The 24,148-nt window shown below is 40.3% G+C and overlaps 1 protein-coding gene across 5 annotated transcripts in view; it reads right to left on the reverse strand.

Annotated features, from left to right (window-relative positions):
* The window catches only part of DIAPH2 (diaphanous related formin 2), an 838,844-nt gene that overhangs the window by 497,770 nt on the left and 316,926 nt on the right, over window positions 1–24,148 (reverse strand). For all 5 annotated transcript variants that reach the window (XM_075132420.1, XM_075132419.1, XM_075132418.1 and 2 more), the window contains one exon: window positions 23,328–23,422. In XM_075132420.1, the coding sequence (XP_074988521.1) occupies window positions 23,328–23,422 (95 nt within the window). The remainder of the gene's footprint in view (window positions 1–23,327; window positions 23,423–24,148) is intronic.

A 24,148-nucleotide genomic window follows, 5' to 3' on the forward strand; every position in this document is an offset into this window, starting at 1 on the left:
CCAGATGTGCTAAACGTTCATATGCCCCTTCATGCTTCAGCCACCATTCCAGAGGACATGCTTCCATGCTGATGCTCATTAAAAAAATAATGCGTTAATTAAATTTGCGACTGAACTCTTGGCAGGAGAATTGTATGTCTCCAGCTCTGTTTTACACATATTATGCCATATATTTCATGTTATTGTAGTCTTGGATGATGACCCAGCACATGTTGTTCATTTTAAGAACACTTCCACTGCAGATTTGACAAAACATAAAGAAGGTATGAAAGTGAGATTTCTGAAGATAGCTACAGCACTCAACCCAAGGTTTAAGAATCTGAAGTGTCTTCCAAAAACTGAGAGGGAAGAGGTGTGGAGCATGCATTCAGAAGTCTTAAAAGAGCAACATTCCGACGTGGAAACTACAGAACCTAAACCACCAAAAAAACAAAATCAACCTTCTGCTGGTGGCATCTGAGTCAGAGGATGAAAATGAACATGCATTGGTCCTCACTGCTTTGGATTCTTATCAAGCAGAATCTGTCATCGGCATGGACATATGTCCCCTGGAATGGTGGTTGAAGCATGAAGGGACATATGAATCTTTAGCACATCTGGCACGTAAATATCTTGTGACACCAGGCTGCAACAGTGCCATGAGAATGCCCATTCTCACTTTCAGGTGACACTGTGAACAAGAAGCCGGCAGCATTATCTTCTGCAAATGTAAACCAACTTGTTTGTCTAAGTGATTGGCTGAACAAGAAATAGGACTGAGTAGACTAGAAGGCTGTAAAGATTTACATTGTTTTATTTTTGAATTCAGTTATTTTTTGTACATAATTCTACAATTGTAAGTTCCAGTTTTATGATGAAGAGATTGCAGTACAGTACTTGTATTAGCTGAATTGAAAAATACTATTTCCTTTGTTTTTTACAGTGCAAATATTTGTAATCAGAAATAAATATAAATTGAACACTATACACTTTGTATTCTGTGTTGTAATTGGAATCAATGTTTGAAAATGTAGAAAACATTAAAAATATTTAAATAAATGGGATTCTATTACTGTTTAACAGTGCAATTAATCACAATTTTTTTAATCGCATGATTCATGGCTATTAATTTTTTTAATCGCTTGACAGCCCTATTTATAATATAAATCAATAAGACTCAACCTTAACTATGGATTTCAAACATTTTCTCACTGTTTATTGGAAAGGGACTGGATTTTGTCCATTGTGAATATTTTAATAGTTCCCATTTGAAATGTCCATTGATGAAGATCATAGGACATGGTCCATATGTTTTGGAATAAATGCCACTGATGAAGAATTAGCAGTACAAGTGCTGATTAAAATCCAATAAAGCATTCAGGCTCCAGTAAGCAATGGTTATAAAGCACTTTGAAATTACTGGATGAAAGATCTATTATATGTGCAAAGTATTTCAACACACGACAACTAGGCTATAGGAACATGGAAACTGCCTCAGTTACTGACTCAGGGCTGTGTTCCATAAGTCTGGAAGAGCCTTGCATTCACTGTTCAAGAAATTAACAAACTTAAGAAAATTGTTTCAGTAGATTTTTTTTTTAAATCTACATTAATATAGTGTTCACTTGTGACTTCAGTCTACTTTTCACAACAAAGAATCCAACTTTGTCAATTCATTTTAAACTGTTAAAAAGTGTTGTACACATTAACCTAAAAGTTGAAGTAATAATTCTTGGTATGCCACACACTTAAGTGTTACTGTTACTTTTTAATTCAGTACAATCTATATCAATAAAGATTTCTTTTGGAGGAAAAATCCTCGACAAGAAAAAATCCTGCACACTTAGTTCTAAATTTTCTATGATGGTAGCTGGTGAGCAGAAGTGAATTTGTTTTCAATTTACTTGAACACGTTATTGAACAAATGGAGAAAAAATTAGTTAACAGTAGGTCTCTCCTACCAGAACAGTTAGAATTCCAATCACAGATAAGTGACAGTTTATTGACTAATTTAAGAACAAAGTAACAGAGCCAGGATAAATATTGAGGCCAAATTCCACTTTCATTTACAGCTTTGTAATTCAACTGAAACAGATGTGGACTACAGGGCTATAAGTGAAGGAAGAGTTCCCCCCAAAAAATAAAAAATTTAAAAGGGGAGAAGCCATTAGAAGTAGCTGCAACTACATGAGCAGCAAATGAGAGTGAGTGATTGCACACAGGGAGAAAAACTTGAGATCTTGTGTACTTTTCATTAGAAGCAGCTTTTAACACTTCCAGTTGCATAGGTTTTCAAGAACTAAAATACAGACCAAAGCTTAAAATACCCATTTGTTCTATTTCTCTGCATTGTCAATAAAGCTGAATTTTATTTTATTACATGTTCAATGTCTTAACCCTTTCAATATAATACAATAAATTGCTAGCTTTTTAGACTTTGAACTACACATTCATTCTGTTAAAATGCTGCTTATTAAAGCTGAGTAAAGAGCTCTGCTCTCTACACTGTATTAAGAAAAATTAAATCATTCATGTAGTCTCGTACTGGTACAAAAATTGATGAATTTCAATGAATTTTAATAAAAGTTCAAGTTGCAGAGATTTTATGTATTTTCTAATTTCATTAGACTTCCAAAAACAGCCCTAGAGCTTGCAAGAACAAGAGGAAGTAACAAACAACAAAAAGAGTTGTGTGTGGGAGGAACCAGGTAAATGATAGGTAGTGATGTATGTCTGAAAAATTAAAAAAAAAAAAATTACTTTATAACATATATTTATGTGCATTTATTTATATACATACACACAGATTTTAGTCACTGGTACATGTACAGCCTTGAAAAAGTATGTTTTTCAAGTGGAGTTTGAAAGTGAAAGTATAACATTTGTGGCTCAAGAGGTGGTTCAGGCATACAGGACCATACAGGAGGACATGTGGAGGCAAGCATAGGAGGTTGACATGAAGGGAACAGAGATTAACAGTCTAACCTGAGCAGCAAACTGAGATAAGAGCAGAGAGGTCTGAGAGACTTGTTGAGGACTGACGTCTATGGACCGATGATAGCCATTTGTTGGAAATCCAACATGACTAAAGAATCCATGTGTGAAGAAGAGTAAACAATGACATTCAGCTTACAAGCCAATGGGACAGGGAAGATACTTGTGAGGTCAATGGTAATAAAGAAAAGAGCTGAAGGAAAACATCTTTGAGGAAAAATATTTTTCAGTTTTTTATGTGATGAGCTTGAGTTGTCAGTATACCTTCACAGAAAAAGTGACAGAGGCAGTCAAAGGAGGGGACGGGTCAAATCATGGAAGTTGGGTGGAGAGTTAGATCTTGGAGTCCGAAACATACAGATCATTCTCTTCCTGGGGGGAGAGTTGCCAAGGTACAGAGTTTAGAGGGAAGAGGAGAGAGGGCCAACAACAGGATGCCAGAGTTATCAATCATCAGTATGGGAGAGGAAAAATCACCAGAGAAACAATGAAAAAAGAGTGTCAAGAAGGGTGAGAGTGGCATAAGTATAAAATTAAACAATTCAAGTTAGCTTAAACTTGGTTAAGGAAATATGTGGATGTCAAGGTTCCTTCCCCACTCTGAACTCTAGAGTACAGATGTGGAGACCTGCATGAAAGACCCCCTAAGCTTATTCTTACCAGTTTAGGTTAAAAACTTCCCCAAGGTACAAACATTGCCTTGTCCTTGAACTGTACGTTGCCACCACCAAACATCTTACACAACGACCAGAGAAAAAGCCCACTTGGAGACGTCTTCCCCCAAAATATCCCCCCAAGCCCTATACTCCCTTTCCTGGGGAAGGCTTGATAAAAATCCTCACCAATTTGTACAGGTGAACACAGACCCAAAACCTTGGATCTTAAGAACAATGAAAAATTAATCAGGTTCTTAAAAGAAGAATTTTAATTAAAGAAAAGGTAGAAGTATCACCTCTGTAAAATCAGGATGGTAAATACCTTACAGGGTAATCAGATTCAAAACAGAGAATCCCTGTAGGCAAAACCTTAAGTTACAAAAAGACAAAAAACAGGAATATACATTCCATCCAGCATATCTTACTTTGCCAGCCATTAAACGAAAGGAAATCTAATGCATTTGTACCGAGATTACTTACTAACAAACAGTTGTAAGGCTGCATTCCTGATCTGTTCCCGGCAAAAGCATCCCACAGACAGACAGACCCTTTGTCCCTGCTCCACCCCAGCTTTGAAAGTAACTTGTCCCCTCATTGGTCATTTTGGTCAGGTGCCAACGAGGTTATCTTAGCTTCTTAACCCTTTGCAGGTGAAAGGGTTTTGCCTCTGGCCAGGAGGGATTTTATTGCACTGTATACAGAAAGGTGGTTACCCTCCCTTTATATTTATGACACGCCCCCCAAATCTCAGCTAGGGTGAAACACTGGCTGTGATTTCTTCCTGGAGCTCTACCAAGTGTATGAAGACTAACAATATTTTCCACATCTCAAGGACAATTTTAACCAGTTGATTCTGGGAAACTTTCAGGGGAGAATGCATCATCCACTTTGTTGGAAGCTCCTGAGATGTGTTGGATGTCGAAATCAAAATCTTGGAGAGCTAAACTCCACCGAATAAGCTTTTTGTTATTTCCCGTGGTGGTATGAAGCCACCGTAGCACAGCATGGTCGGTTTGCAGGTGGAAACGCCATCCCCAAATATAGGATGGAGCTTTTCCAGAGCGTAGATAATGGCGTAACATTCTTTTTCACTGACTGACCAGTTGCTTTCCCTCTCAGACAGCTTCTTCTAAGCAACACTACAGGATGGAATTCTTGATCCGGTCCTTCCTGCATTAAGACTGCTCCCACAACACACTTGGATGCATCTGTGGTTACTAGGAACAGTTTGTCTAAGTATGGGGCCCTTAGTACAGGGTCAGACATGAGTGTCGCTTTAAGCTGGTTAAAGGCCTTCTGACACTTGAATGGCATTTGGCTGTTTCTTTTTGGTTAGGTGTGTCAGTGGGGTGGCGATTTGGCTGTATTGCGGTACAAATTGCCTGTAATATCCAGCCAAGCCTAAGAAGGATTGAACCTGTTTCTTTTACATTGGGACAGGCCACTTTTGGATGGCATCCACTTTGGCCTGTAAGGGGTTGGTAGTTCCTTGACCCACCTGGTGTCCAAGGTAAGTCACTCTGTTTAGGCCTGTTTGACACTTCTTAGCCTTAACAGTTAGTCGTGCCTCCCTTATGCGCTCGAAGACTTTTTGTAGATGTTCCAGGTGGTCTGCCCAGGAATCCGAAAACATGGCCACATCGTCAAGGTAGGCAACTACATATTCTCCCAATCCCGCTAGGAGAACATCTACAAGTATTTGGAAGGTGGCGGGTGCATTCCGCAGCCCGAAAAGGAGTACATTAAATTCATACAGCCCGACAAGTGTGGTGAAGGCTGACCTTTCCTTGGCGGATTCATCTAGCAGTACCTGCCAGTACTCCTTGGTTAAGTCCAAGGTAGAGATGAACTGGGCCTGTCCCAGTTGCTCCAATAGCTCATCTGTGCGTGGCATTGGATAGTTGTCTGGGTGAGTTTCAGCATTTAGCTTACGGTAGAAAACACAAAAACATATTTCCCCATCTGGTTTGGGAACTAGAACCACTGGAGATGCCCATGCACTGCCAGAGGGGCAGATTACACCCATCTGTAGCATATCTTGAATCTCCTGTTCTACAGCAGATTTAGCTTCAGGAGACACCCGGTAAGGTTGGACTTTAATTGGGTGAGCATTACCTGTGTCAATGGAGTGGTATGCCCGTTCAGTCAGTCCTGGGGCGGCTGAGAATGTCGGCACGTAGCTAGTGCACAGCTCCTTGATCTGCTGTTGCTGCATATGCCCAAGAGTCATGGAGAAGTTCACCTCTTCCATGCCACCATCACTTTTCCCTTTGTAGTAGACACCTTCAGGCCACTCAGCGTCATCTCCTTCCTGAGCTGTATACTGACAAAACTTTAATTCTTGGGCTTTCGAGAATTAATATAGTACACCTTAGGCTTTCAGTTGGAGGTGGAAAATGCTATGAGATAATTAACAGCTCCCAGGTGCTCTTGGGCCGTGAATGGCCCTTCCCACGACGCTTCCATTTTATGGACCTGGAGCACCTTTACGATCACGACCTGGTCCCCTACTTTGAAGGAACACTCTCTGGCATGTTTATAATACCAGGATTTTTTGCTCTTTTTGAGCATCCTGTAGGTTTTCTTTAGCAAGGGCTAAAGAGGTTTGGAGGGGGTTTTGTAGGTTGGTTACAAAGTCCAGAATGTTAGTTCCTGGAGAAGGTGTAAATCCCACCCATTGCTGCTTCAAGTGTAATGGCTTCTTAACCTCGCGGACATATACAAGTTCAAATGGTGAAAACCCTAAACTGGGATGTAGTACAGCTCTGTAGGCAAAGAGCAACTGCTGCAACGCTAGGTCCTAATCACTGAAGTGCTTATTTACAAATTTCATATCCTGGCCCCCAAAGTCCCATAAAACTTCTCCACCAGGCCATTTGTTTGATGATGGTAAGGGGTGGCAACCAAGTGATTCATCCCATGAGCTTCCCAAAGGCTTTCCATAGTTCCTGCCAGGAAATTAGTTCCTGCATCTGTGAGGATGTCGGAGGACCAGCCTACCCTGGCAAAAATATCTGTTAGTGCCTGGCACACACTTTTAGCCCTGGTGTTGCTTAGAGCTATGGCATCCGGCCATCGGGTGGCAAAATCCATGAAAGTCAGTATGTACTGCTTTCCTCTGGGTGTCTTTTTCGGAAAAGGACCCAGAATATCCACAGCTACTCACTGAAATGAAACCTCAATGATGGGGAGTGGCTGGAGAGGGGCTTTGTCCTGGTCTTGGGGTTTTCCCACTCTTTGGCATACCTCACAAGACCGGACATAGGTAGAAACATCCTTGCCCATTCCCTCCCAGTAGAATGACCTCCCCAAACCGTCTTTGGTCCTGTTAACCCCAGCATGGCCACTAGGATGATCGTGGGCTAAGTTCAAGAGCTTAGCCCGGTATTTAGTTGGAACTACCAACTGTCTCTGAGGATGCCAGTCTTCCTGGTGTCCACCAGAAAGAGTTTCCTTGTATAAAAGTCCTCTTTCTACAACAAACCTGGATCAATTAGAAGAGCTGAGAGGTGGTGGGTTGCTCCGTGCCGTCGTCCATGCTCTCTGGAGGCTTTCATCTGCTTCCTGTTCGGTCTGGAACTGTTCCGTTGATGCTGGAGACATCAGTTCCCAATAGGACTGTGGACCTAGGCTTGGTTCCCCCGGAAGCGATGCAAGTGATGGGGCTGTTTCCACTGACTGTGAACCGTTCTCCGCTGATGCACTATGTTGGGGTTCAGGCTCCGACTGAGCCTCTTGTGTAGAGTTATCTGCTGTTGCTGGTGCAGGTTCGGTGGGCCCTCTGGTGTTGGGGTTGCCAGCACTGGATTCAGTGCTGGCACTGGTTCTGGTGCTGGTGGTTCCGCCGATTCCGATTCTGGGACTGGCTCTGTCTGGGTCTCTGGGACTGGATCCACTATTGCTGTTGCTGACGTTGGCATGGGATCCTGTTCCATCACCTCTGACAGGGTCCTGGTAGAAGTTTCTGGAATAGAGCTAGGTGTGACAGCTTGCTTAGCCTGGCTGCGGGTGACCATTCCCACCCTCTTGGCTAGCTTCACATGATTGGCCAAGTCTTCCCCCAACAGCATGGGGATGGGATAATCATCATAGACTGCAAAAGTCCATGTTCCTGACCAGCACTCGTACTGGACCGGCCACTTGGCTGGAGGCAAGTCAAAAGACTTTGACTTGAAGGGTTGAATAGTCACTTGGATCTCTGGGTTGATTAAATTGGGGTCCACTAAGGAAGCAAGGATAGCCTACATTTGTGCTCCGGTGTCCCTCCACGCTGTGACCTTCTTCCCGCCCACGCTCACAGTTTCCCTCTGCTCCGAGGGTATCTGGGAGGCATCTGGGCCTGAGGACCTCTGGTGTGATTCCGGTGCAATGAACTGTAATCTGTTGGGGTGCTTGGGGCAGTTGGCCTTTACATGCCCTGGCTCGTTACATTTAAAACATCGTCCAGCTGACGGGTCACTGGGGCGAGTTGGATTGCTGGAGAATGGTGTGGCAGGACAATAAGGTGTCTGGAGTGTTCCTTGGTGTGGATCGGGGGCCTTGGGCTGTCCCCGGTTGTAGGGTGAGGTTGGAGGTTGTCCCTTCTGGTCTCCGCTCCAACTGCGACCAGGATTGTTCCTCTCTCCTCCCTCCACCCGTTTTGTTCCAGTTTGCCCCTTCTGATATTCGCCCCAAGTGCTACTAGTTTTTTTTCTTTTCTGCCACCTCCATCCATTTGGCTCCAATCTCCCCCACCTCGATTACAGTTGTGGACTTCCCATCTAGGATGTATCTTTCTTTTTCCTCAGGAACACCCTCTAAGAACTGCTCCATTTGCAATAGGAAGGGCAAATCTTCTGGAGATTCAACACTTGCACCTAATATCCAGGCATCCCAATGTTTCACAATGTGGTAGGCATGTCGGGTAAATGTCTGGTTTCCAACTTAGGGCTCTGAACCGCCGACAGGAATGCTCGGGTGCTCGGTCTGACTCTCGCCTTGGTTTTAAACAGTTCATACTTGTTCATGTGTTCCTTAGGCATTTCAGCCTCCACCTCGGCTAAGGGTCCACTGAGCTGCGGCCTCAGCCCTACTATGTATTGGTCTGCAGAGATGCTGTACCCAAGGCAGGCCCTTTCAAAGTTTTCTAGGAAGGCCTTGGTATCATCGCCTGCCTTGTAGGTGGGGAACTTTCTGGGATGAGCAGTGGTACCTGGAGAAGGATTGCTAGGGTTTGTTGCTATATTCTGCTGAGCCTTTGCCTTCTCCATCTCCAGTGCATGCTTCCTCTCTTTTTCCTTTTCCTCCTCAGCATGCTTCCTCTCATTTTCCTTTGCCTCCATTTCTCTCCTGTGGGCAGCCTCTAGGGGTTTTTCTGCCTCTTTCACTGCCTCCAGTCTGGTTAACTCCAGTCTGTGTTGTGCCTTGGTTTCTGTCATGTTAACCTCTCTGTTTTTAACTAACTTTACACCCGAGAGTTAGAAAGAAAACAAAAAAAAAAAACAAAAAAAAAACCTGGCTTGTAAAATTTTGTTGTGCTGTAACCAGATACCTATGTTCTGTGATAGCTATTCTCAGCCTACAGAAAAATCCTCTAGCTGCTCTTAGCTAAAAAAAAAAAAAAAAACCCCTCTTCAGGTCCGTGAAAAACTTGTGAATTTCCCTGCAGGAGGTTAACTACCCTCCCTTTAGGTAGAGAAAACTCCAGCTCAAAAAGAACGATCCCTTTTGTTATGCCTGCTGCTCTAGCCCCAGGCAGAGACAGAAAAACTCTAATTGCTTTCAGCTTAAAACCTGCTTCCAAGCAGCCCAAAGGGAAAAAAAAATGTCCTTTTAAAATCCTACTGTACTTCTGCTTCAAAATGATCTCAAAAAAAAAATCTCAAAATGATCCCACCGCTCTGCCACCACGTCAAGGTTCCTTCCCCACTCTGAACTCTAGGGTACAGACGTGGGGACCTGCATGAAAGACTCCCTAAGCTTATTCTTACCAGCTTAGGTTAAAAACTGCCCCAGGGTACAAACTTTGCCTTGTCCTTGAACCCTATGCTGCCACCACCAAGCGTGTTAAACAAAGATCAGGGAAAGAGCCCACTTGGAGACGTCTTCCCCCAAAATATCCCCCCAAGCACTACACCCCCTTTTCTGAGGAAGGCTTAATAAAAATCCTCACCAATTTGTACAGGTGAACACAGACCCAAAGCCGTTGGATCTTAAGAACAATAAAAAATCAATCAGGTTCTTAAAAGAAGAATTTTAATTAAAGAAAAGGTAAAAGAATCACCTCTGTAAAATCAGGATGGTAAATACCTTACAGGGTAATCAGATTCAAAACAGAAAATCCCTGTAGGCAAAACCTTAAGTTACAAAAAGACACAAAAACAGGAATATACATTCCATTCAGCACAACCTATTTTACCAGCCATTTAACAAAAGGAAATCTAACGCATTTCTAGCTAGATTACTTACTAATTTAACAGAAGTTCTGAAGAGTATTCCTGATCTGATCCCAGCAAAAGCATCAGACAGACAGACCCTTTGTCCCCCTCCCGCCCCTCCAGGTTTGAAAGTAACTTGTCTCCTCATTGGTCATTTTGGTCAGGTGCCAGCGAGGTTATCTTAGCTTCTTAAGCCTTTACAAGTGAAAGGGTTTTGCCCCTGGTCAGGAGGGATTTTATAGTTCTGTATACAGAAAGGTGGTTACCCTTCCCTTTATATTTATGACAGTGTATTATAAAGAATGGCCCTGACTAGCAAGTAGAAGGAAGGCCTTGAAAATAATGGGTTAAAGGACAAAAGGAATGAAGGAGGGAGGATGTCTGACTCAAAGATTAACTAATGAAATAAGGGGAAGTTTCTAAAGGCCTGTCTCTTTCTCTCTCTCTGATAGGGGTGATTGAAGACGATTTTCAAAAAGACAAAAAGAATGCCTTTTTAAAAGAAGCCAGCAGAGACCTTTCAACCCTACATGCCAGTGTTATCTTCTGTGTGAACTCACGTATAAGGAAACAGCTGTTGGTCAGCAGGAAGGAGGGGAAAAGATAAGGAGTTAAGGCCTAGGGAAGAAAGGTAGTTTTAATGCGACCCAATAGAACATGGGTTCGCATACAATGTGGTAAAGCAGCGCTCCACTGGATCAGCACATCAGCTTCCAGCCGCAGCGCTCCGCTTCCCGCCACCGGTGAGTGTGGGGAGATTGGGGAAAGGATGCCCCCCCCGCTTCTTATCCCCTGACCATCCCCTCCAGAGACCCTGCGTCCCTAATCACCTCCAGGACCCCACCCCCTATCCAACCTCCCCACACTCACTGGCGGCGGGAAGCAGAGTGCCACGGCTGGGAGCTGGTGGAGTAGAGCGGGCTGCTCCGCTTCCCACCACTAAGTGCCTGTCAGGGGGCGGAGGGTGTGGATAGGGGTCAGGGCAGTCAGGGGACAGGGGGGTTCGGTAGAGGGTGGGGTCCTGGGGGTGATTAGGAAACGGGGGTCTCTGGAGGGGGCGGTCAGGGGACAAGGAGCGGGGGGGCAAAGGAAATTCGAGATCGCGGTCTCACCTATAGCGCGGTAAGATTTTTTGGCTCCCAAGGACCATGTTGTATCAGGGTAGAGATGTAAGTGAGTTTGGTGATGTGCTTGGGGTGGATACCTGATTATCGTCCATTATCCTAATATTTGAGGCAGGCAATGTTGCAGTCATTGTGAGAGATGTTGGTGTATACTGAGGTGATATCCATGGTGGCGAGAATGGTGTCCTGAGGGAGGTGAACAACACTGTGAAGTTTCTGAAGGAAATCATCCGCATCCGAGAGGAAGATGGCCTTTTGTGTGGTAAGTGGTTTGAAGATAGTTTCTATGTATCCTGATTATCCCTTCAGTAAGAGTGGCGTGGCCAGATATAATGGGTCTGCACAGGTTCCCTTGTTTGTGTATGTTGGGAAGCCTGTAGACGGTCCCTGGGATGAATTCATGAGGCATAAAGTTGCAGAGTTTCTTTTGGAGTTTGGGGAAGGATTTGATCTTTCTAAAATTCCTTGGTGAATTGTGAAATGCGGTCTTCTTTGTGTTCTTTACAGTAGGTGGTGCCAGAGAGTTGTCAGTTGTCCTCAAGGTAGTCAACCTGGTTGAGAATTATGATGGTATCCCCTTTGTCTGCTGGTTTGATCACTGTCTGGTGGTTGGATTTCAGGGACTGTGAAGGATGTCTTGTTTGTTAAGGATTCCACAACCAATTTTTTTTCCTGAAGAAATCCATGTAATGAAGAAGTGTGTGATTTCATCCACTGTTGGCTGACCAGTCAGATGATTCTTTTTACTTAAAACTGTTGGTGGACAGTTGTGGGTCGTGCCATCATTATTGTGAAATAATTCTTTAAGTTGGAGTTGGTTCTCCACACATTTTGTATGGCATCAGGTTCTGACATGGGGCAGAATTTCAGTCCCTTAGTCCCCTGATAATTCAGCTCCAGTAGGGGCAGTCTTGAAAAATTGATGATTTTGGGTTGTCATGTACTGTCCACATCGAGGGTCCTGGTGTCATTTTTCCAGAGGTGGTGTTCTGTGACTTGTGGAGTTATTGTAGGTTTTTTTTTTTAATGTTTTTTTGGGGGGGAGGGGGGAGGGAGTTCGTTTTGTTTTGGTGTTTATTTTTTTAAATATAGCAGTCTGGCGTTTCTTGCATGACCTCCAGGTAGGTTTCATGATTTTCTTCCTTCCTGTGTTCTTGTTTGAAGTGGCCCCTTCTGGAATATGTGAGGTGCAGAAGATGATTCCTCAGTTTTTCTGAAGTCCTTCTGCAGAGCTGCTCAGCATATTTGGAGTTGTATGTAGGAGACAAAGTGTTTTAGATATGAGTCTTCCGGCAATGTTTTGGGGATCATGAAAAGAGTGATAATGTATTTGCAGGTAATAAACCACACTGTTTTAGTTAAAATAAATTGCATTAAAAGCATGAAGTCAGAATAGCAATAGGACTTGCCATTCTAGACCTAATTAACAGTTCGAGTCCATCCCACTGCCTCTGCGAAAGGTACGTGCCTGGGGCTTATTATCACTAATAAATATTCTAAAATTCCCCACCACAAAAATATTCCCATCTAAATTAGACAGATACAGAACACGAAGACATACAAAGGAGGGGAATGGGGAAAGGAAGGACAGGGCTTAAAAAAAAATAATAACGTGAACCATACTATACAGCAGCCAAATAATACATGCACTAGAGGACAAGTAGAAATTATAAGATACTAGCAAATTAACAAAAGCACAGCTTGAACTGTCATCTGCATAAACCATAGTACTACTTTGAATAAACTGACTGGAGTTTCTAGCACCATCTTTAAGATTCCTTTCATATGAACTAAAAACATTCAATACAGAATGTATTTAATGGCTAAATGATATATTTAGCCATTAAATACATTAATGGCTAAATGATATATTTTCTTACCACATAATGTAGAGAAAAAAAATCAGTATGCCTCAATAATGACAAGGAATAAGATGACGCTCCATACAAGAAAATATGATAAGCATAAGGGGGGAGGAGAGACAAATGAATTTTCTCAAAAAAAGCCCAAAATTAGGCTGGGTTTCAATAAATTAAGCATTTGATTTTATCTATGAATATCCAACACAAATTAAGGATTGCTCTTTATGACACATTTTTATAAAATTTGATTTCCCCTTGCCCTCCAAAAAATACTACAAAGTTGACCATGCTTAACTCCGTTAAAAAATACCTGGGAGATATAACTAAGTTTTGCAGGACCTATTCTATATATAATAATCTCTCTCATGTACGTAGTCAATTACATGTACATTCTCATACTGTTTAACGTAAGTAAATAAAACAAGATTTAAAAAATTGGAAACAGCTTGAATTCATACATGAAAGTTAAGTATCTGTCCAAAATTATATATTTTCATTACCTCTCAAATTTTGCCTACAACTGAATTTTTAAACCACTGCTTTGTTGTACTCAAATTTTTAATTTGAGGTTAAGTACTCTTCAGATACCTAACAAATCTATTACATATTCAGCTAAAATGACAATTCCAACATTTACATACCAGTTTTATTACTCATCAAAGGTGCAAAAAACAGAATGGCAGATAGCATCTGTTATATTAATTGTACACGTGACAGGTTGGGTCACAGAAACCCCCTTGGGATTGCCACATGATGTGCTGAAACTGTCTCTGAGCCCGTTTTCCCTGCCAGCTTGGGACTTCAGAACCCTGTTTGATTGAGCCAGACACACTAGCCTGCTGCAAACACAGACCGAGGTCTGAACCATGCCCCACCAAAAGCTGCAGACTTAACAGAAAACAGCTTAAGAAGTGCTCCTGTCTCTAGCACCCAGATACCCAGTTCCCAATTGGATCCAAACCCCAAATAAATCCATTCTACTCCATTTTAAGCTTATACAGGGTAAACTCATAAATTGTCCGCCCTCTATAACACTGATAGAGAGATATGCACAGCTGTTTGCTCCCCAGGTATTAGTCACTAACTCTGGGTTCAGTAATAAGCAAAAAGTGATTTTATTAAATATAAAAAGTAGAATTTAAGTGGTTCCAAGTACTAACAGACAGAACAAAGTAAGTTACGAAGCAAAATTAAACAAAACATGTAAGTCTAAGCCTAATACATTAAGAAACTGATTGCAGATAAAAATCTCACCCTCAGAGATGTTCCAATAAGCTTCTTTCACAGCTTCGACCCCATTCTAGTCTGGGCCCAATCCTTTCCCCTGGTACAGTCCCTATTCCAGCTCCAGTGGTAGCTAGGGGATTTCTCATGACTGCAGCCCACTTTGTTCTGTTCCACCCCCTTATATAGCTTTGGCACAAGGCAGGAATCTTGTGTCCCTCTGGGTCCCCACCCCTCCTTCTAAATGGAAAAGCACCAGGTTTCAGATGGATTCCAGTACCAGGTGACAGTCACATGTCCTGAGACACCCAAGCCTTCATTCTTCCTCGCCTGACTCACAGGAAAGCTTGCAAGTAAACAGACTCATTACAACCAACTGTCCTAGTTGATGGGAGCAATCAAGATTCCAAGCCACCATTAATGGCTCACACTTTACATAGTTACAATAGGAGTTAAGAGTAACACTTCATATTTCTAGCTTCATATACAAGAATGATACATTTATACAAATAGGATGACCATACTCAGTAGATTATAAGAATTGTAATGATACCTTACAATAGACCTTGTTCATGAAGCATATTCCAGTTACATTATATTCACATTCATTAGCATACTTTATAACATTATATGGAATGCAATGCGTCAGCCCAAAATAACTAAAATTGAAACAAATAAATCATCATAGTGAAATAAAATATCCAATAGATAAATATTCCATTATTTTACATGTTACAGATGAACATTCAGTCTATTAAAAAAAATTTCCATTGTTTTCAGAATAAATTCACCACTACTTTATTTTAATAGATACTGAATGTGCCTAAGATACAACGATCAGTAAAGTTGATCCTTACCCTTAAGTGGCTAAGTCTTATTCAACTCTTTAAAAATGTTTTGTTTATCGTCAAGGTCCAAAACTCCTTGAATAATAGACTTTATTCATCATTCAAATTTTCTTTTTATGGGGGTCCTAAAGCAACACTTTAGATTTAATACATCTATCTGAAGGACTTTAGGGAGACATTTTTCAATCAAATAAATTGAATTTTGAGTTTCAATGTCATTTTGGTTAATGTACCACTCTGATTTTCTCTGATTCTTGACCAGCTACAGCTGGTACCATGAATAACTACATATAGACAATTATTTTACAATGCCTTCCTCCCCCTCCATTTCTTACGCCTCTATTAAATGGAGAAAAAGAAGTACGTTGCTTTATGGAGAAGGTCTCGAAAGGGGGAACGCGAGAAATTGATTCAGTATGTTCAGGGATATTTTGGAGCAGTTTATTAAGTGAGAATTTGGGTTTTAAGAATATTCTCTTTAAAAAGTTTCAGTATCTGTTCCACCTTTGCATGTTATCATCCCCAAAAAATAGGACCACAATAGTAATAAAAGAGAAAGTCATTCAGACATACTCGTATAATATACTCTACAACTAACACAGAGATGCAAGCTACATCAGATTTAAGTGACCATAACTATTCTGGCTTCACTTCCCAACCCTGCCTGAGGATTTGCACTTGTCAACTGATGAAGCGTGACACTAAATAAGAATTTTGGCCAGGATGAAAGAAGCAAGTTTAAGGTTGAAGAAGGGCATAACTGTTTTTTTATGTTAGTGCAATTGTTATGGTGCAGCAACATACCCCCAAACTGCTTCTCAGCACAGCATACCCAAAAAAAACACCACTGATTCTAAAAATCTGCAAATTGACACAAAAAGTACATGTAAAAGCACACAGAGAAATCTTACTGAACTCAAATTATAGTGCCTATGAAAATACACTGTAAACCAGTCTCACTATGTCCAAACTGTAGATTAATGTAGGAGCCTCAATGCTTTGAGTTTAAATATTTTCCTTAAGTATTTGAATCTATGATGTACTTCAGCAAGTCCACGCTATGCATTCAAAATCAGAGAAAGAACATTAACTGAAGTCCTATATCTAGTCAATTACTTGAAGTCTATTTCCTTTCTGGTGTTTTGAGGATATTGCTGGACATAGTCCCTGCCTCATTAGCATCTTAGATGGTATCTGAGGAAGGAGGTAATAAAAAGCCCCTCCATCCATGTACTTCAGTAGGGTGCAGTACAGATCAGCTACCTAATCCTGCTACTGGCACTTTTCCCCACAAAGAGCAGTGTCTACTATATCAGGATGGAGAAAAAAATAAACCAACTTCAACAAAAGAAATGGGGTTCACAAATAGGAAAATTTCTATCTCTGGCTGTAAATATCAATGAATTCCTCTATGACCCTAGGATTTTACGTCTAATAAAAAAAAGTTACAATGAGAGGACAGAAAACTGGAATGTCTTATTGTTGGTTTTATAAAATCAGTGTGCAGGAATTGAAACAATACTTGACAGTGACTTCTATAATTTAATAGATGATAGTTTTCTGTCAAGAGTTGGGTGCTCAATCTGAGTTCTTATTTTAAATTCTAGGGAAAACAACAACTCCATGTAAACAGATTTTGTAGTCTTATCAATGTCATGCTTCCCATACTGATCACATTTACAACCACCTAAGCTTTCATCACTTCAGACAGTTTATAACAAATACATAAGCACAACAAAATATGTATTGAACTCTTACTAACTTCTGCAAATTTCTAATCGGAAATATAAAAGCAAAACAAAGGAAAATAAAAATTAATAATTAAAAAATAGTGCTCTACTGGATTGTTTGCATAACTCCCTCCCTCTTCTCCCTTTTGTATAATGAAAGAGTGTAAAAAAGAAAATCCATCTTAGGATTAGAGAGATTTCTGGTAAGTTTATTAGCATACAGGTAGCTTAAGTGACCACTCACACTTCTTCAGAACACCAGACCTTCTGATAATTCTGGGAACAGAGGGGGCTCACCCCCACCAGCGAGACCTTGAATGCAGTGTGCATGGTCACGCTGCAAGAAGGCCGCCATTTTGAAGAGCGTGTCATCACATCAGTGGGGGCAGGGAATATTATTTAAAATGGCACCCATTATCCAATACTGGACCAAACATATCCAGTTTGGTCTTAGTTCTAGACGGGGGAAAAACATTAGAAATGCAAAACTGTCTGGTTTAAAACCACATGAACTGACTGCCTAGTGTAGATTTTTTAATTGTTTTAATATTGTTTGTTGTGTAATGCTTTTACTTACAAATAAAATAGGCTTGCATCGGAAGTGATGTGCGGTACCTTATAACTGTGGGAAATTACCCTGTTAGTCTCCAAAGAGAAAGTAAGGTCTACTTAAGCAGAGTCTTTTACTAGGAATAAGACAGGGAAGGCAAGGAACTGTTCATCCTGGAGATACACCGGGTCAGATGGGACACAGATGTATCTCTTCACCCAAGAGGTGATGGCCAGGGGAGCCAGACGACAGAGTGTAGGTGCGCCTACTGTTCTACAAAGAGGGAGTGCAGACACAGTTGCCTTCAATTGCACCTGTATTCCAATACATACGGACTCAATACCCCAAATAAAAATGCACAAACAACGGTGTATTAAAGAAACATTGATTAGTGGGGGGAAAAAAGGAAAGCAGATAGTAAAACAATGCATCATGTATTCAGTTTTTCTATTTTTTTTCCATTTATACGTTTCTACAATATGCTACAGAAATTACCACCCTACATCATTACCAGCTTCCAAACAATTAAGCTTAATAATCTACTAGAAACATACTACTAGGCTGCTTGTTGGGCTCATAGTTGAAGGATACAACGGCCTGGTTCTGCTAAAATTAAGCTCGCTGGAATTTCAGTACAGGCCCTGACGGAAGGCTATAGCATGAATTTAAGCTAAGCACTAATATACAAAAGGGGGAATGTATTTTTCTCCTCAATAGGAGGACTTTACCATGCAGGGTTTATTCCAATGTGTGGTTGTTTTACTTTTTGGTGGTGGTTTTGCTTTATTTTGGTTTGGGTTTTTTGCACTAAGTATTTAGACTTTGATTTAAAAGGATGGGGTATAAATCCAAATCTACCCCCCTTCCACCCAAAATTAGTGATTTGCTATTTCTTTGTAAAGTGAATGAAACCCAGGATTTCTCGCTCTCATCATTCCTCTGCTCAGCAAATATCTGTGAAACATACTGGCTACAAGTCCCATCCCACTCTAGTGCTGGCACACAAAATACTGTCAGTTACTTTTTTAGCTCAATGAAAGAGATCTGGGATCGCTCTAAAACTTCCAGCCCTACTGTGGGCGTCAATATGCCGCCACGATGGATTTTTTTTCATTTTTTTTTTTTTTTAAGCCTAGGAAGTTACATACAAAAGTATGTTAAAAGATCATTATTACGGATACAATGTCAAATCAAGCACTCAAAAATAAGAAAATGCCAGAAGTTAAGTTAACCTCTGCATTAAGTTATGAATCTTAATTCAGCCCCCTTGTGTGAATGCATTATGATACAATCTACTTACATGGTCACATATTTTTTGCTGTTGGATTCTTGCCTCGTTCAATGCTCAGGATGGACCTGCTCCAGGGATCAACCAGGGTTGTACAGCAAAAGAGACTCTTGTCTGTAGGACCCCTCTCCCTTGTTAGCTGCTATTCTCATCTTAAACATTCCGAACACTGAGCCCAAGCTTCAACATCAGAGTTTTGCCATCGAGTTTAACACAGGCAGAATCAAGAGAATCATTTATATTTAATAGTTATCGAAGTGCTGGGTTGTTTTTTTTTTCCATTACATCTGGATGAGCTGGCTCTCACATTTCAGCACACATTTTGCTTTAACATGATCACTACTTGTAGCTTAACAGTTTGATGGTTCTTAGCACTGAAATGGCAAACTCTCTTAAGACCACTGTCATTTATACACTGTTGTAACCTGGGAAACCCAGCATTGACGGATAGCTCAGGAATTGTTAGAACACACAATCTGTTAACTGCAGCTCTGATAATTAAACAATATTAAATTTGTACCTTCACACACACCTGAGTTTCCCTCTACTGGAGGAGAATAAGCAATGAAGGATTATGCTGAGTTGAAAGCAATAATGTACCAAATTTACAAGAGGAGAAACAGAATTGGCAAAAATTTTCACTCTTTTTTTGTTTAATGGTTAAAGGTTAATTTAGTTTTTTCCACTCGTCTCAGAAGCTAGCATAATTTAGCATTCATCAATGCCTTATGTAAATACTATAGCTGTTGATGAAAAGAACAGGCCTAAGGTTGTATGTACTCATTATTAGTAACGGAGGTCATATAAACAAGTAAATGAAAGACCTCTAATTTTACGACAGCTGAGAATCACAACTTGACAAAAATCCATTTACATAACACTTCACCGTGATTTTCATGGATACTGCTAGTTACACACAATTTTTTGTTGCATGACCACCATATACATGCCAGCATTTCTGAAAGATCAATATGATTTGAAGAAATCTGAAGCCAATTGAAAATATATATATATTCTTTTTTCAACAGACAAGCGTTGTAATGCAGTATATTGTTTTTGTTTTGTCATAATAAAACACTTCTAACACACAATAAATTACAACTTCATAATTTATTAATCTTCGGATCAAATAATTCTCACAACCCACCATACCCTCTGCACCCCACACAAGAGTCGTCTTTTTTTTTTTTTAATTTTAATCTTACTCCACTTCTCAGCAATTCCTAAAAACAGACTCTGAGGTAAAGATTAATTACAAAATACGACCATATGGATTTGCTACTATATAAAAACGATTTTAATAAATAATTCAACATAACACTTGCAGTGGGTAAGGTAAAAACAACATACAATCACTGGAATTCAAAGGAATTCAAAAGGTGGTTGGATCAGCCATACATTTATTGATACATCTTATACCCAAGGAAAGGTAATCTTTGCAAACTGTATATTGGCTCTTTTGACTAGCTATATTAGGGACTCCTCCTGGATTTCAAAAAGTTCTCCAGTTTCAGCACAGCAGCTCAAGTATAATGTGAAGCCAAGATGATCCAGAGTCATATGGCTTTCTATGACTAATTCAATTCAACATTGAAATTACTCTTCTACTCTACTTCCTTCTGAACTAGCTTTGTGATTCACCTCTAAATCCCAGGCTGGGAAATTCTGCGAAAGAGTTTTCCCAGAGAACCTAACCAACTTCTAGGAAAAGAGGTCTGTGCCCTGATCTGACTTTCCTGCCACCTGGAAGAGAGAAGAGGAATGTGCTTTTCATTCTCTTCTCCCTTCTTGAATATGGGCTCAGGATTCCCACCACTATGCCCCCCTCCCCAGTCTTTTGCAGCTCACAGCTGTTTTAAGGGGTAAATCACAATTTATCTTTCAACAGTTTCATATACACTGCCTATATTCTAAGTGAAGAAAGTAATCAAGTTGGTTGCTCTTAGGTCACAGAAAAGGCAAGAATTCATGTCTCCCGGCAAGAGAAGCAAAGATAGACTTTTCTTTCCCACACTTTGAGAACCACCCCCCCACACACACCCCGCAGCTCAGCACTGACTACGCCTGTACTGTCCCTTTCAGACAGCAGTTCAATGAAGCCTTACTAGAAAAGCTGGTGAGTTTCTCTGCTGCTCAGAACATAGCACACTGAAAATGAACAGATCATTATAAAATGCACCGCTGCCCTTCCCACTCATTAGAGCAAGCTGCCTTCTTTGCAATGGCAATTTTTTATTTATTTTTTTTAGATCTTGGACACTATAACCGAACACCTGACTTTCAGCATGCACTGAAGTTTCCCAGATTTGACCTGTGACAGCATCTGGGGGAACAAGTTGCAGAAAAAAGGACTCTGATGACAACACGCTGCTCTTTCCCAGCGAGTTTTTTCTCTAGCAACTAGCACCATGGTATTAATTTTCCTCTGTACTCAATATAAGTAATAATCCAATTATTTCTGGTAATTACAAGATGGAAGTAATATCTTCTAAAACACAATAAATTAGAAAGGTAGCATTTTCAATATGTACAACTATATAATACCAATTTAGCTTTACCTCCTGTGATATGTAAGAGGCATAACTAAGTTTTTGTACACAATTTTTTAGAAGATCTAAAATGTATTAAATGATTAAATAAACAACCTCCACCAGTAAATACTTTGCAATTGGTATTACTGAAAATGTTATACTAGTAAATAAATGACAATCTCACATATCTGGAGGATTAGATTCGAATGGAAGATTTTTTTTCAGAAGAGTTTGAATAAGGTCAGACTTATATTATATAGCTTGTGTCTCAAACACAAAGGGAAGGGTAACCACCTTTCTGTATACAGTGCAATAAAATCCCACCTGGCCAGAGGCAAAACCCTTTCATCTGTAAAGGGTTAAGAAGCTAAGATAACCTCGCTGGCATCTGACCAAAATGACCAACGAGGAGACAAGATACTTTCAAAGCTGGAGGGGGCAGGAACAAAGGGTCTGTCTGTCTGATGCTTTCGCTGGGAACAGATCAGGAATGCAGCCTTACAACTGTTTGTTAGTAAGTAATCTCGCTAGAAATGCGTTAGATTTTCTTTCATTTAATGGCTGGCAAAATAAGATGTGCTGAATGGAATGTATACTTCTGTTTTTGTGTCTTTTTGTAACTTAAGGTTTTGCCTACAGGGATTCTCTGTTTTGAATCTGATTACCCTGTAAGGTATTTACCATCCTGATTTTACAGAGGTGATTCTTTTACCTTTTCTTTAATTAAAATTCTTCTTTTAAGAACCTGATTGATTTTTTATTGTTCTTAAGATCCAAAGGCTTTGGGTCTGTGTTCACCTGTACAAATTGGTGAGGATTTTTATCAAGCCTTCCCCAGGAAAGGGGGTGTAGGGTTTGGGGGGATATTTTGGGGGAGGACGTCTCCAAGTGGGCTCTTTCCCTGATCTTTGTTTAACATGCTTGGTGGTGGCAGCATAGGGTTCAAGGACAAGGCAAAGTTTGTACCCTGGGGAAGTTTTTAACCTAAGATGGTAAGAATAAGCTTAGGCGGTCTTTCATGCAGGTCCCCACATCTGTACCCTGGAGTTCAGAGTGGGGAAGGAAACTTGACACCTTGTTTTCCCGATAAGTATTTCACATGGTGTAACGGGTCTTGAGCAACACATTAGTATCATTTTTGTGCTTTCTCTGCTGTACATCACATAAACCCACTAATAATAGCATCCAGGACTTTTTGTGAAGGATTCTGCATAGATTTAAATAGATTTATTTGGTCATTGATAATTTACTGAGGCCTCACTCCTCATCAAATCAGTTCAAGTTAGGAGTAGGTTTGTCTCCATGCAGAATCAGACACTGTACTAACTTCCCCCTATCAAGAGGAAAATATATGGAGGTGCACAGAGAAGAGAATAAATTCCATACTTCATGATTGCAGGCAATATTTATGTTCACAGTGACAAAAGGAAACATGACTGATTGTTAAGTACATGGTGCCTGACAATACAGTCACCACGCAGGCAAAACTCATTGACTTTAAGGGGGCATTGCATGAAGCAGCACGATACCCTGGCATATATTAAATAAAAGGTGTCAATAATATAATTGTACTATGTCCTCTGCCACAGACTGCAAAAAAAAAAAAAAAATCTATAAGTCATCATGATGAAGCACGAACTTGCAAAATATTGTAATTAACAAGCAGTAAATATTACCCCATATTAAATCAATGTATCTGATGTCCAACATGGCTCTTGTATTCTCAGACATGAATGGGGGTTGGGGCATCCCCATACGTCATCAGTAGAAGATAGCTTAATGACCATTTGAGTATTTGCTCATTATTATCTTAGTATTTTCTGTATGCATGAGAAAATTAACATGAAAGCAAAAAGAAGCCAGACTATGGCAAACAAATGTACCCTTTTGTCAACAGTTCCTTTATATAACAATTACTTTGTCTGTATTCTTCGCATCCAAAAATAAAACGGAAAGAGCAGTCACAATGCATAGGTATTAAAGAAGATAAAGTGAGGAGTTTATAGCATGCGTTTAGCACACAATTTTGAATAGTTCCTTATTCTTCTTGAGTTAAAGCTCATTTCTTTGAAGAGATTGTTATGAGGAAAGCTGTTTTGCTGAAACAGATGACATTATGACTTACCTGAATCAAGGATTCACTCAGCTTCTTTTCATCCACCTCTAAAATAATATTTTTTATTTCTTCATAAGGCATTCGGAAAGATCCCAGAAAGATTGCTGAAATTAAATAGGAAGTTATTAAAAACAAATAAGTCAAAAGTATGAAGCAACATCATATTTTAAGTAATATTTTTACTGCAAAAACACATTCAGAAATAGGTTAACTATAGGTCAGATTATCTACAGGAAAAAAACGAATTGATACAGAAGACTACATAATGTTTTAGCAAAATAAGTCGGTTATCTCATGACAATTTCTAATGACAAATGTCCACATTCTTAAAAAATAAAAAGGCAATTATATTTTCCCTCCTTGATGATTTGAACTGACAGGCCAAAGACTGAAATAAGTGCAGGGAACTGGACTAGATGACCTAGAGTGACCAGATGTCCCGATTTATAGGGACAGTCCTGATATTTGGGGCTTTTTTTTTTTTTTTTTTTAAACCTAGGCACCTATTGCTCCCCACATCCTGTCCTGATTTTTCACATTTGTTATCTGGACACCTTTTGACCCCTTGAGCTCTCTTCCTGTCCTATGATTCTACTCTCTCATACTGCAACACACACCTTCACAAACACTGAAGCAATTTTCTATGAAGGGTGAAATGTCTGCACTGCTACTGTACCTACTGGACGTATGCTGTGAAAAGAATATTTCAATCTCTTACTTTCAATCCTGCCCCTTTCACAAAAAGCACTCACATGTATGTGTAAATTGTGCACTTGAGATTGCTAATAATCATTGGGAGCTGGTACTCTATGGCATTGTGTGAGATAAAG

This window comes from Caretta caretta, chromosome 9, assembly GCF_965140235.1.
Source record: "Caretta caretta isolate rCarCar2 chromosome 9, rCarCar1.hap1, whole genome shotgun sequence".
NCBI lineage: Eukaryota > Metazoa > Chordata > Testudines > Cheloniidae > Caretta > Caretta caretta.